The 15,388-nt window shown below is 33.5% G+C and overlaps 1 protein-coding gene across 4 annotated transcripts in view; it reads left to right on the top strand.

Moving 5' to 3' along the window:
* Positions 1 to 15,388, top strand: part of AstA-R1 (allatostatin A receptor 1) — a 36,868-nt gene that overhangs the window by 2,262 nt on the left and 19,218 nt on the right. For all 4 annotated transcript variants that reach the window (XM_086915538.1, XM_086915537.1, XM_086915536.1 and 1 more), the window contains 4 exons: positions 2,069 to 2,929; positions 3,904 to 4,033; positions 6,603 to 6,869; positions 9,648 to 9,896. In XM_086915538.1, the coding sequence (XP_086771664.1) occupies positions 2,490 to 2,929; positions 3,904 to 4,033; positions 6,603 to 6,869; positions 9,648 to 9,896 (1,086 nt within the window). In that variant the 5' untranslated portion in view covers positions 2,069 to 2,489. The remainder of the gene's footprint in view (positions 1 to 2,068; positions 2,930 to 3,903; positions 4,034 to 6,602; positions 6,870 to 9,647; positions 9,897 to 15,388) is intronic.

Below are 15,388 nucleotides of genomic sequence, written 5' to 3'. Positions count from 1 at the left end.
AATCGGGAGGGATGATCCTCGATCATCCTTCGAGGCAGAAATAATAATTTTTTTTTTTTTTTTTTGAAAAGTGGATCAAAAGTGAATTGGAGTTTGTTGACGTAGGAATTGAAATCGGGATTTTTTTTTTGGAAAAGTTAGAAGGATTGGATGGTTGGATAGTGATGAGTAAAAAGGAAAATGGTGGAGAAAATAGTGAAGAGTTTTGCAATCTTCTCATTTGTGAGTTTGTGTTAATTGTAACATGTTGGAAATTTCGTGGAAAAATTTATGAATTTTAAGAAGTGAATCGAATCTTCGTCCATCGAAATATTCGTCAATCGTAATTTTGTTTTCAAGACAGAATAGAAGATTGTTTCTTCCTTTGACAAAGTTCAAACAAAAATTATGTAAAAGACAATAAGTCTTAATAAATTCTGTTGCATTAACAATAAGCATGTGTAATAGAAAAAAATAGAAGAAAAGAAATTTACAAGCTTTTAATTCTTTTTATGTAAAATTATCACAATTCATATATCTTTTCAATTCATTATTATTAATTCATAAATTAATAAAGTTTAAAAATTTAAAATTAGATGTTGAATAATATTTTATTTTAATTAGAAAGAACAATGACATTTCTTGCATATATTCTACAGAATAAAAAGTTTCTCATACTTTTTCCAACATTATCCAAACTCAAAATTATTACAATTTCAATTCACATAAAATATTATATTACGTTCAATTTTTAATAATTATTCGTAATATCTGAAAGGATTAATGATACAAAACGAGTATCTTATCACATAAATTAAAAAAAAAAAAATATCTCGATATCTCCATTATCCATCTATTTTATTTTCTTTAATCTTTTAGATTTGCTTTAAGAGATAACATTTCATCTCTTATCTAACAGAGCATTTCGATATTACACGTAATTGGTGGTTGCATAAAGTGAATAACTCTCGTCGTAAATTTCCAACCACTTTAGAGCACTTAACCCCTCAAATTTAGCTTATAGTAATATTTTGAACAACCACTTCTACATCGAGTTTATATTATTTATATTTCTCCAAAGTAAGAAAGAGGGGGATAAATAGAGCGCTCTCTTTCTCTCTTTCTCTTTTTTTTCAACGAAGAAAAGAGAGGATACCGCACGTGTTTTCAACGTGACCTGAATTTCGATAAGGCATTGGCTACCAGTCAAACACGAGTCGAAACGTGTCAATTTTTATTTTATTTTTTTTTTTTTTTGCCTTTTTCATTTTGATCTCTGCTCAGTGATTTATTGACTTTTGTCACGATTGAGGATTGAAAAAAGCATGGGAAGAATGTGAAGAATTGGTGGAAAAAGGATCTATGCTTCGTAACAGAAATTATGAAAAATTTGGATGGAATATGAAATATAATAGCAGTGTATTTTATTTTAGAATGGGAAAGGAACGAATGGGAAAGAACACGCGGAGAATTATTATCAAAATTGGTGAAATATGGATAGGGAAAATTTGGAAAAAATATAGAATAAAATACACACGATGTAATAATTAGTAAAAGAATTAGAAATAACAGAATTAATTTAATATGGATCTATCACATGCAGAGAAATAATATGCAATACATACAATGTGAAAATCAAGATCAAGCAAATAAAAATAATAAAAATAAATAATGTAAGATGAGGTGGAGGTGAGAAATTTGTTAATAACAGCACAACAGATGTGATTTATCGTTATAATTCGAGATAGAATTTGAGATAGAATATCTTAATGTAATTTAACCCCCCATAGTTCTGATTTATAATCGCTACCAATTTAATCGCTTCAATTGCTAAACGTTTCTGCTTCACAATAGGAATTGTTACTTACCAGATTTCAATTTAATCCTCTATAATTGGAATATTCTCCTTCTAGGTAGGAAAGAGTGGAATTAACAGTTGTTACAAGCATCTTGCAATCGCTTAGGATCGATCCAACGAAATGAAAAGGAAATATATACAACTAACAATTGTATTATTTTATCCTTCATCTTTGTTAGATCAAAAATATTTCAATTCGTATCTCATCGAAACACGTTTCTTTTTTTTCAGGAGTGCAACCGTCATCCCATCTCGAGAACGCACCAACAACGCAAGGAACGAAGACAAATTTGAACAATGAACGATCGTTCGTGATCCCATCCCGTCTTTAATAAGAATAATTTCGAGAATAATTTTTCTACACATTTATTCGAGGATGAACGGTACAATATCGAGGAACGCGATCTTCCCGCTGTGTCACGATTCGCACTGTGAACTTGGAGCGTGAAAATGCGCGCGAGCTTTCTCACGAGAACGAGGACGAAACTTAAGCGGGACGAAAAATTGGAAGAGGTAGTCGCGAGTCGTTTGTAAGCGGTTGAAAATTTGATATTGAATCGAAAATTGATCGAAAATCGAAAAGTCAGCGCGAGGGAGAGAAACTTTTGCACGGGGAGGAAAGTGTTGCGAGTTGAACGTTTAGCGATACGCGATGCTTCAAGAGATGGAGATCACTTCGGAGAGGGTGATCAAAAACCTGACCAACGTCTCGAGCTCGATGAATAACAACGAAACGCTGAGGTACAACGAGGAGTTCGATTACAGCTTCGATCGCGACCAAGTGGAGAAGATAGTGGTGGTGGTCGTCCCGATATTTTTCGGCATGATAGGTATATTGGGGCTGGTTGGGAACTCGTTGGTGGTCATCGTGGTCGCGGCTAATCCAACCATGAGATCGACCACCAACATCTTGATCATCAATCTTGCCGTGGCCGACCTCTTGTTCGTCATCCTTTGCATACCGTTCACCGCCACGGATTTCGTGCTACCGTTCTGGCCTTTCGGCAATTTTTGGTGCAAGATGGTCCAGTACCTCATCATCGTCACTGCCTACGCCAGTGTTTATACTTTAGTCCTCATGAGCCTTGATAGGTGAGTGAAATAATAATAACAATAATGATAAATTGTGCTCGTTTTCTTTTCTTTTTTCTTTTTTTTTTTTTTTTTTGGAGCAAAAGATAGAAATTTGTATTTGATAAATTGGAACACGGATGTTTTTTAGATTTTTCGCGAGGAAAATTATGGAAATGGGGATACGTTTCATCTTTGGAATATTGTATCGTGGAATATTTCGATTTTATCCTTTAAATATCGTGACAACGGAATATCGATTATCCGAATTTTGGTTTCGTCCTTTGGATATGGATTGACGTCCATTATTCGAATTTCATCCTTTAAATATCGCAACGTGTATTGTGCAACGTCAAATATTCGAATTTTGATTATCCACCAATCAATTTGATTGATCTCCAACCCAGAAATATTTTATTTTTAGAAAGAATATTTGATGATATTCTTTTGAAAGTCGCTTAATTTCTTTTGTTTGTTCGAACGATCGACGTTTTATATTGTAAAAATAAAAAAAAAAAAAAAAAAAGAAATCGACAAAAATATTGGAGGGAGGACAATAATATCGCATATAATAAAACACGACTGTCGATATTTCTTAGATATAACCCATTCAACTATAAATATCAGTTATGTCTCGAGATATCGTATGCAACGATCACCGGTGCTCGTTTCTCGAAATGTCACACGTGCGAAAGGATCTTGATTTTCTCACGAAATATGCGATACGTTTTCATTTTCTATTTCCTCCAAGTTTACGTTAGCCTTTTTTCAGTTATGCGGATACGTGCCCGGATTTTCGATTCCGTCGGTATTCCATGCTTCAGCATTTTTGCAACATTTTGAAATAATTCACTTTTATCGTAGTATCGTCGCGTAGAATTTTCCAATAATTCTTATTGCTTCGATACTCCTCGAACAGATGTTTGTATATATAGAAATTTTTGTAATCAGTGGATAAGATAAAGAAAAAAAAAAAAATCGGTTAATTGTTACAGATACTTGGCCGTGGTTCATCCTATTTCCTCGATGTCGTGGAGGACCGAGAACCACGCGATCGTCGCCATTTGCATCGCTTGGGCGATGATATTCGCAATATCAACCCCTGCATTCTTCGTCCACGGCGAGGTAAGTCAAACTCTATAATTGTATAACCACCACCACGTTTTTTCAAAATTCATTTTCTTTTCCCTCTCCAATCTACTTTCATCGTCAATTTTTTCATCTTTGTTTTTATTTCACCGTGCCCCCTCCCCCTCCCCGGGCTCGTTTGCAATTTTAATTTGCATATTTTAGAGAATTTTAGAAAATTCGATAAGAGATCCCAAAGTAGCCTGAAACGAAAGATGATACATTAATAAACAGAATCGAACAATAAGATTCCAAATTTTCTAACAATAATAAAACTTCTCTAAAAATTCCTCCAAAACTTTTTCCAAAATTGAGATAGGAAACGAAATATATTTTCAGTTTAAAAAATGCAAACAAAATTCGGCGAAATCTAGTTTTCCTTCACGCCTGACTTTTTCGACTCGATTTCTCGTTGTCACGCGCATTGTCGCGCATTCAATGGCCATATCTCGATGAAAATGATCAACAACCGGATACACACATTGCGATCTAGATTGTTTACAATTCACTTGCGATTCCGCCATTCAGGAGGAAGAGAGGGAGGGAGAAGGATAATAGGGGACGTTCGTGTATTTAGCGGGGGAGAGGATCAATCGTCGGATTCGAGGCGCGAGAAAAGAAAAAAAAAGGGGAAAAAAAAAAAAAAAAAAAGATCGAAAAGAAGGTGGCGGGGGATTGAAGTTGACAAAAGGGGGTTGATTAACCCTTTTCAAATAATGTACCGGTAATGGTGGTGGAAAATTGAAGTGGGAACGGGGAGGGAAAATTCGCCTCATCTATCCGGTAATCTCCCTTTCGAAGTGTTCTCACTCTTAATTAGTTTCGGGTGAAATGAGCGTAGTCGGCGTGGCGGAACGTTTTCTAAAAAAAGGAAAAGTGGCGACATTGCGTGTGACAAGGTTGAGGACACGGAAAATTTTATTTGCTCAAAGCGGTTTAATTTATCATGATAATTGAATTCTGATTGATTAGGCTCAATTATAATTTATAAGTATTTAATAATTCACTATTTTAACACTTTGTGCTTTCAATATTATTATTGGGAAAGTGTATAATTGTATTTTTATTTTTGAATAGAAATTAATATTGATTCAATATGCTATTATTAGTGTTTATTATTTATACGAGAAAAAAATATCTTGGAGTTAATTGCTAATTATCCAAATTGTTTAGAGGGTCAATTTTGTCAAAAGCAGTTGTATAAAAATCCATAGCTATTATTTAATCAACTTGATTTAGCCTGGTATTAATTATAATTACCAGACATTTGAAAAAAAATCTGTGGAACGTGCATGACATTTAAAAAAAAAAAAATTCTGAATATCTGTTTAAGATTTCTCTAATTACATTTTTGCAAAAATAAACTGTCCTAACTCTTAATTATTTCTATCGTTACAATACACATTTATTTTAATTAATTAATCACCAGACATTTCAATAGCAATAATTCCATTCATATTTCATTTATTCGTTATTCGAATGCAATAATCTCTTATCAAAATGTAATTGCCGGAAATATTTTTAAATCACGACCACGCACGATAATCCCATATCGTCAGATTCGCACGATATCGACGTGCACATACACGAGAATTATCCTCAGATACGTTTTGCGCAAATTTCGTTGAATCATTCGAGACACACGTAGAGAGACACTCATTGTCATGCATTATACGATTTTCCGCGACTCCACCAACGGAAATGGGAGAAATAACCGTTCCTACTTCCCTCTGTGATCGTTCGATGATTATACACCCCGATTTTAGGTATATAACACGTGCTATTTGCGAATCATAATGTCCCAAAATGTTGGGAAATGTCGAATGGAATAATTGGATCGAAGGAAGGGAGGCTCGAGGCAAGGAAGAATATTTGTTGGCGTGTTAAATTAGCCCGCAATTGTGTCGATCGGTATTTTGCTTTTGCATAATGGGATCATGTTGGTGAAATTCGAGCTGTCATCGAGTGTCAAAAGTGTACTTTATCTTTGATTGCGATTAATCGTTGTAATTATCGTGTAATTATGTGTTTAGATATTGAACAGGAAGTATCATCGATTCATGGTTTTTTTTTTTTTTTTTTTTTTTGCTTTCTTTCTATTATTTTCGATATTTTAAGTTTTATCTTTGATTCGCGATATTTTTCGATGTTATTATTCAACGTGTAGGAATAATTTGATTAATTTCCAGTAATTGCTCGTTCAAATTTTATTGTGCTCATTATACACGTTTAATAATTATTGATCTGGAAAAGAAGTAGATATATATATATATACCTTTTGAATATTAAACACTGTGCGAATATCAATCTCTCGATTGACATACGAAGTAGCTATTAAGTTTTCAGTTTTCGAATGGCAAAATTCACTGTATCAGATCAAATAAGACGACGAAATTTCGTAATCTTTCGAATTTTCTCTTTCGAAAAAAAAGAAAAAAAAAGAAAAATTCAAAAAACAAGAATTTTTATATATTTCAAAATTTTTTGAAACAATTCGTGTATATTTTTCCCTCAATACGATATTGCGGCCAAGAACTGCTCTCTTATATATGTAGATTCACTTTAGTTTCAGGACATGGATGGCTCGTCGTCGGAGAACCTGACGGCTTGTCGAATCCTACCGCAATATAATTGGCCGTTATTCCAGATGTCGTTTTTCCTGATGAGCTACCTGCTGCCACTGATGCTGATATGCTTCTTTTACATTTGCATGCTCATCAGGCTCTGGCGCACCGATCGCGTCAGTGCCGAAAGCCGTCGTGGAAGAAAACGAGTCACGAGGCTGGTCTTCGTCGTCGTTGGCGTTTTCGCCTTTTGTTGGTGCCCTATACAGGTTAGTGTCACTTCATTTTCCACAACGAGTCACGTATTCTTTCTCTTTCTCTCTAGCAGTATTATTCGAAATTTATTCGAGTTGTTCGAATAAAAATTTCGAAAGTATCGTAAAATATCGTTTGATCAGAATAATTTACCAATGATTCTACAATTTTTTTTTTTTTTTAAGCAGTGATCCTCAAAAAGTCAAATCGAATTAAATTGTTTAATTTTTTGTTGAAATGTTATGCATGTATTGTTCTTGTCTTTTTGATGTATCTATTTTCATTAATTTTTGCTAATACTTTTTCTAGTTGTAAGTTTACAAGTCATAATATAAACGAATCATCATGATTATTCACACGAGAAAGATTCTAATATTTTTTTCCTATCGCTTGTTAAAATATTTTTCAAATTCAACAATTTTTAATATCAGACCGATCATCAGATTTATTACGATCAAATAATATCATTATGAAAATAAATTGTGCACAATTATTTTTTTATTTCACCAAACGAATCGAAATAATCGACAAATAATTGCAAAGAGAAGAAGAGAATTCTTTACTTTACGTCTCGAACAAATTAATTTGCATTTCAAATTAAAAAGTTTTGTAAAATTTTCAATTAAGAAAAAGTGCGCTTAAATTACTTTGATTCAATTCATTATATATGTACACTCCCAAAATTGCTATTTTATCATCTACTTTATACACATCACATTTATATATAAAGATAAAAAAAAAAGGAAAGGGGTGTAATTTATTGTACACGCGATAATTTGTCGGAACGTGATTTTGCGCACGGAATGATATCGGTCGAAAATGGTGGCCGGAGAATTGAATGGCATGTATATTTTGGCACGACATTTCGGGGCGAGACCCTCGAATGGGGAAAAAATTTATGATCGTTTACAAACGCAATGTAATTAACCGGTACGTGTATTCGTGGTAATGGAGATGGAAGATAAATCGCGAAAGGAAATTGTGCGGTGAAATTTGGCAATTTCGTGTGTTTCGTGTGTGGATAATTGGGAATATCGAGATGAGGTTTATCGATCGATGATATGGATGCAGTTCATTTTTCTTTTATTATTATTATTTTATTATTACGTGATAGCAAATATATATTTCTTTGAATTAAAGTATATTTTTTAAATTGGCTATGGTATTTAATATTGCTATCACTATGTAATAATCGTATCAATTTTATAGAACATTTTTTAAAATTTTTAGATCACGATTTGATGTTTGTTAAATTTTTTTCTTAATGTTTCTTTTCTATTTCGGTAAGTAAGAATTTATTCGTGTATTGTACACGGATATTTTGCGCTTGATAACGGAAGCAAAATTTATAACAAAAATATTAGAAAGCAATTGGAGTATTTGTCGTGTGAGTTAAAACTTGGAGCAGCAGAAGTTGTTGGAACTATAAATCTACCATGTTGAAGGTATTACACGTATACTCTGCTCCACTTTTAGATAATTTATTAACCAACAATTTGTTCCGAACGAACCTTGAACAACTTTTGCTTCTTCACTCTTATAAATTTGAAATAGCAATACCATTAATCGTTGGAACAAATTTATTTTATTAATTAATATCAATCCACGCACACAGCCTTTTCGAATAGAAATAAAACAAACCCTTTATTTATTTCTCTTTGTTTCCTCTTATTTCCCTTTCACCATGGATCGTTGCAGATTGCGAGATAGCAACAAGTAAAGCGATGCAAAAAAATTGCAAAGGTGTTCCATTCGTATATCGATGTTTTTAAGAGTCCACGTTCGATGGTTCTTTTGTGTTTTGTGAATTTTTACCTTTCTCGCTTTTCTTCCATTCCATCGGGGGGCGTGCCTGCCCCCCTCGCTTCGTTGAAGATACACACACGGGCGTGCGTTTATTGAATTTCTGGCGCAAAATATTCTCCTTTGAAAATGTGTCGGTTGTGTATCGAAACGTAACGGAAAACTGTGACTGTGCACAGTTTGCCGGACGAAAAATTTATTCGATCATGATACGACCATTTTATGCGAGAAATATTTCCCAGTTTCGTAGAAAATTTACTCAACGTTTATTTGTTGGTTTAATTATTTATCGATAATATTGTGATAATATTGTGATAATATTGATTGGTTGTATTATCATTTGTATAATATTTATACAACATGCAATAATTATTTATTTTGATTTTTTTTCTTTGATAATCTTATTTTATTTATAGATATTTGGTTATGGAATAATTTAACGAAAGGATTGATTTCTTTCCTTACGATAAAAAGTTGCACAGATATCTTTAAAATTTAAAAATCCAAGCATTTCGATAATTGAGCCGCATTTATGGATTCCATTTTATCTCGAAATTATTAAAAGAGAAATATTTTTAAAAAAATGAATCTCGAATTTTTCTCTCCCTTTTTTTTCTTTTTTTCAATTTTTCATAAAATATAGCGAATATTTAACGCGTGTATTTTTATGTAAGTTTTTTATTCGGATATAAAACCAGTGAACTGAAAATTCATTCAAAAAGTTGATAAACTGTTATATCGATCTTTTTAAAACTCTCAGCGGTGATACAGCCATTAATGGAATAAGCCATTGATGGCACACTTTCTTTTCTAGTTCGCCCTTAATTCCCATTTCCGCGTAGGATGGATCGATTATCGGTAACAAAACAAATTTTTTCCTCCTTTTTTTTATTTTTATCTTCTAAAAAATTTCTTCAAAAAATTTCTTTTTCTCAATTTCGATTCTAATAACGATATTCTTCTTTTTCTTTCTTTCCTTTGTTTCAAAGGTGATACTAGTGACGAAATCGTTGGACGTGTATCCATTGACATCAGCGACGATAATGGTGCAAATAGCGAGCCACATTTTGGCATACACGAACAGCTGCGTCAATCCTATTCTTTACGCCTTCCTCAGCGATAGTTTTCGAAAAGCTTTTCGAAAAATTATTTACTGCAGACCTCGATCAGATCAAAACAGACAACTGGGACCATTGACGAAGACTACGAGAGCTGCCAGTACCGGTGACATCATTTAGGTGAGTTTCCTTTTTTCCTTCAACTTTAATCATCTCGAATCTCTTCATTTTTGTCGTGGTAATTTCATAGCTTTCTAATTCTAACCATTTAAAGACTATTATTTAAATAAACCGTAGTAAGGATTAAATTAATAGGAAAATAATATTTAATGTATCAGCTTGTTCTGTTTGACTCTATGATCATTCTTTTCTTCGATTGAATATCATTTCGAAAATACTTTCTTTCGGCTATATTCGACACATGTCGGCAATGTTCGGTAATATTCGGTACGTTCCGGCGATTCCGATTAGAACCGAACTCGTGCGGCGGTTTTTATGAAAATAACTTTTATAAAGAGATATTGATAAAACGAAATTCTTAATTTTTTCGATCACAAAACAATTATAGCTTCCTTTTTTTGAATTTTTCGTAATATTATTATTCGTAATAGCATTTCGATAGAAATTCATCGATCTCTGAAATCTCACAAATGAGTAATCGAAGCGTAAATTTTAATATTACTTTTCTTCCTTGTGTTATCGCGCTTTCTTTCGTTCAAAATTTCATAGAATTAATTACCTCATACGCAATTAGCTGCTCATAATAGGGAAAGAGTGAAACCCATCTTTTGCTTTCGTCACTCCTCGACCTCTGAGAAAACTTTCTTTGTTTGGGACAAAGACACGGGTTTGAAAACACATTCACTTCTTCAGGCACCACTTGTGTCGCTGTAGGCATAGATCTTCAAGTTGAAAATGCATCAAGGTTTTCTGTATTCGTGGGAGGGCTTCTAGGTTACACTGACCTCGCTTCCACGTCCATTTCTCTCTCCATTTTACGAGAGATGCATTTCGAATGAATTCGCGCGATCAAAAGTTATAATCGAATATCGAGAGGATGGGAAAAAAATTTTTCAAAAACCTTGCAACAAAGTTCATCACGTCAATTAATTCTTCATCGTCACGATTAATTATTTTTCATCAAATTCAATTTTTTTCGACTCGAAATTTAATTTCACCTCTCCGTTGTTTTTTAAACATCGTGACATCGTTTCTTTTTTTTTTTTTCGAAGGGAAAGATTAATTTTTAAAGCGCGGTGGCAAAAAAAAATTGTAACAAAATTTTTGCCGAATTCAAGAAACCACTTTTATCCCCCGTGATATTCACTCTTCTCTATTTCATTATATCTCATTTGCGTTCCTCCTCGCGCACATATGATCGATTCAACCAATAGTGACAATACACACGTGACTGGAGGCGGTCCAACTAATTTGATTCGTTGACAATTTACGATAACTGCATCACGACGTACGCGATGTCGATCGCATGTTATATTGCGAAGAACGCGGACGAGATGTGCAGTGAAACAACACATTAAAGTAGAGAAATAACAAATGTTATAAACGAAACGCGTTGGAGGCGTTGACGTAGACGTTAGATAAAATAAAGATCGAGCAATTCGATTATCTTGTTATTATGCATGTAATCGTTGAAAATCTCCAGAAGGAAAGAATTAAACTCTTGCGATAATATTAGCCAAGCATAAGCGACCTTCCTTCGAGTCGAATATAGAACCGCCTAACGAAATTTTTCTCTTCCCATTTTCTTCTAATTTCCAAGCACGAAAAAACGGATGAGAACTGAAAAAAAATATCCATAATTAAAAATCAACCAGCAAATTTATCTCTGATGCATCTCCAAACAAACGATACTCGAATTTTCTTTTTCTTTCTTTCGAATCTTCCAAGATTCCCAAGTATCTTTTAATTAATCCTTCGCCAGGAGTTTCGTTTCATTCGATGAAATAAAGCGAAACGAGACCCCTGCAGTGGCTCCTTTTTCTTCTTTCTCGCTACACACAACATAACACCATTCACACCGTGCAAGAACGAATGTGGACACGTCTGGCGCGAACGTATAAATCACTGAAACATGAGAGAGAGAGAGAGAGAGAGAGAGAGAGAGAGAGAGAGAGAGAGAGAGAGAGAGAGAGAGAGAGAGAGAGAGAGAGAGAGAGAGAGAGAGAGAGAGAGAGAGAGAGAGAGAGAGAGAGAGAGAGAGAGAGAGAGAGAGAGAGAGAGAGAGAGAGAGAGAGAGAGAGAGAGAGAGAGAGAGAGAATGGAATCGTGGGTTTTCGAGGAGATAAGGGGAAAGAGGGAGAGGGAAGACAAGGAGGAGGACTAACTTTCCTCCGATGACATCCGTGAAACTGCTTGGAACATGCGAACGATGCTCTCTCCTCGAATGTTACATCCATTTGCTCCTCCGTGTTCGACGCTTTTCGACCGATGTCTCCTTCTTCCTTCCTCTCGTTTCCGCCGACCTCGAGTCAGCACGTTCACAATTTCCTTATTTTGTGCTTATGGGGGAATCGGCGTAAATTTATAAATATAATTTTATAATTTATAATTGTTCGAGTTTTAGCTAACTCTTGAGACGAGATATATTTACGGTATGTTTTCGGATATTTTGTTAATTCGAGTCTTTAAAAAGTTCGAAAGAAAAGAAAATAATATTTCGAAGATTGTCTCTCTCTGAAGCCGATCTCGAGGCAGCACGTTCACAATTTCCTTATTTTGTGCTTATGGGGGAATCGGCGTTAATTTATAAATATAATTTTATAATTGTTCGAGACATATTTACAGTATATTTTCGAATTCGAGTGTTTAGAGGGTTCGAAAGAAAAGAAAATAATGTCTCTCTGAAGCCGATCTCGAGTCAGCACGTTCACAATTTCCTTATTTTGTGCTTATGGGGGAATCGGCGTTAATTTATAAATATAATTTTATAATTTATAATAGTTTTAGCTCTTGAGACGAGACATATTTACGGTATATTTCCGGATATTTTGTTTAATTCGAGAGAATTTTCGAATTCGAGTGTTTAGAGGGTTCGAAAGAAAAGAAAATAATGTCTCTCTGAAGCCGATCTCGAGTCAGCACCTTCACAATTTCCTTATTTTGTGCTTATGGGGGAATCGGCGTTAATTTATAATATATAAATATAATTTTATAATTTATAATAGTTTTAGCTCTTGAGACGAGACATATTTACGGTATATTTCCGGATATTTTGTTTAATTCGAGAGAATTTTCGAATTCGAGTGTTTAGAGGGTTCGAAAGAAAAGAAAATAATATTATTTCGAATGTTCGATTGCCTCTTTGAAACGCGTCAAGTTGAATTTCGGGAAATTTATTCGCGTTCGAGCGAACTTATTAGAAGATTATTTTCATAATCCGATTTCATTCCTGGGAAGCGTAATTCCCACGAGCTCGTTCTGAAAAAAACTTCTAATCGAGTTACTAAATTGGATTCTTCGTGAGAATATTTGGTGAAACGGTATGTATAAAAGGAAATGATACGCGAGTGTGCGTTTTCCGTTCCGGAATTCATCGTTCCAACTTTATCAGTGCCGATGCACTATTTTCAAATTAGGGAGATTCGAAATTTTTTTTCATTAGATCGGATCGTTATCGTTTATGGGGCGCATAACTTTGAGGGATGGAAATGGAAAAATACTGCCACCGTATTGACTTCGTTAATGTCTCTGAAAATGAAAATGAGAATGAAAATGTGTGTTTTGTTTATAGAGGAATGGAATTGAAAAAAGAACAACAACGATTGACAATGAAAGTTTAGCGAAAGATCAGACAAAGAGGGATAATAAAGAAAAATTACATCGTATTCGTATAATATTATTCGAGATAGAATAATATAAAGGTAAAATATTTGAATTTAAATTATTTTATCGAATGTGAATTTAACTTCGTAACAGTGGGAGGAATTAGATAGAAGGGTAATATAAAGTGCGTGGGTATGCAAGATCAGATCAGATCTTTTTAAAGCGTTTTCCCACCAACTCTTCTCTATTCTATGCATTCGAATGTAATCGATAGAATTTTCAAATATTTTGCTTTCGAGTGCGATCGGGCAACAGTGGAGGAAATTTGAAAGTAATATAGTGGAAATATTCGTTCGAAGAGGTTGTGTATAAATCAAGGATAAGTGGTTGAAAATTAGATTCCATTGGAAGAGTGTAGATTGAAAAGCGATTGTTTTAAAATACCGATGAAACGTTTCGTTCGCGAAGAAACACGCGTTTCAACGCCATTCCATTAAATTCCGACCATTTCATATTTTTTCGAGGACTTGGCGTGCCATTCTTTCAGGGGGATATTGTGTATGAATCAGAGTTGGGCGCATTTTTATTGTAAAGAAAATAAGAAACGTGATGAATTCAGAGACGATGAATCGTTTTAAATTGTTTGTCTTTATTCTCTATTCTGGATGATGACGAGGGGGTGAATTATTTTCGAATAATAATAACTTTTTATCCGGTTGAATGATTAAACATAATGATCGATAAGGAATAATTTATCTATTATTTTATTTGAATGAATTAATTATCAAATACAGGGAAGAAAAAGTACAAAAAAATATGTATTTTCCAATGAAATATTTTTTTAACAATTTCCATATTTTATTTCTCGTACTCTTACAGTTATAAAATACTATTATAAATGATATTAATACAAGGCATTACAATGCTTCATTATTTTTATTTGCCAAATAATTTAAGAAAAATAAATTAATTTTTCCTTTGAATTAATTCAAATAAAGAAAAATTTGCATAACAAGTTAAGATGATTTAAATCATTGCACGAAGAATAGAATTACTTTCTATCCATATCAGGTTTAGTCGATTTTTCTCTGAAACTGTTAGAATGAAATTAATACTTCTCGATTTTTCATCATCTGATTGATACGCTTGTTCACGTTCAATGATATACTAATTGTAAGTATACCAGACATCAATTTTAAAAGCGATATTGTTGTTTCCACGTTTCGTTCATGAAGAGCTATTTAATTGCATTGCAACAACGAAACATTGAATCCGATATTTGCGTGTAAAAATTTGTGTGCGTGTTATTTCCTGCAAAATTGAAGGTTTAAAATTTATTTTAGGAAATGAGACTTAAAAAAAAAAAATACGTACATTCACTTCTCTAAATTTTTCATCGATGAAACGAAAATTGCCATCGCGTTTTAAAATTGAAAAGAAAAAAAAGGGGGAGGGGAATAAAAGAATTATAGGTATGAGTTTGAGAAAATTAAATCGATACATGTTTTTCATTTCAATCCAATTAATCAATTGATTAATTTTAATGAATGGAAATTTCACTCCACATATCCCTATCATCCTTGCTTTAACACGAGGCTCAACAACTGTTTTATCTCGCAATATCCACAATATCAACCGGCGGAAATTTCACTGTATTGTATCAATATCAATATGTTTGAACGAAATAGAGTTTCTTTCTAGACGAAAGAAAATGGTGAAAGAAAAGATTGGCCGGATAACTGAAAATAAGATCCACGAGCAAGTAGAGTAGTGGGAAGTAAAAGAATGGAGGGAAATGGAATACAATGATGAGAGGTTAGATGAAAAAATTGCTGGCTTCATTGATCGTTCTTGAAATTTTTCCGTTTTGAATTCATTTTTCACCTTCG

Source organism: Apis florea, unplaced genomic scaffold, assembly GCF_048593485.1.
Source record: "Apis florea isolate Af1SG1 unplaced genomic scaffold, ASM4859348v1 contig_3791_pilon, whole genome shotgun sequence".
Lineage (NCBI taxonomy): Eukaryota > Metazoa > Arthropoda > Insecta > Hymenoptera > Apidae > Apis > Apis florea.
Note: the sequence above shows the minus strand (reverse complement) of the source record. Positions and strands in the feature narration are given on the sequence as shown.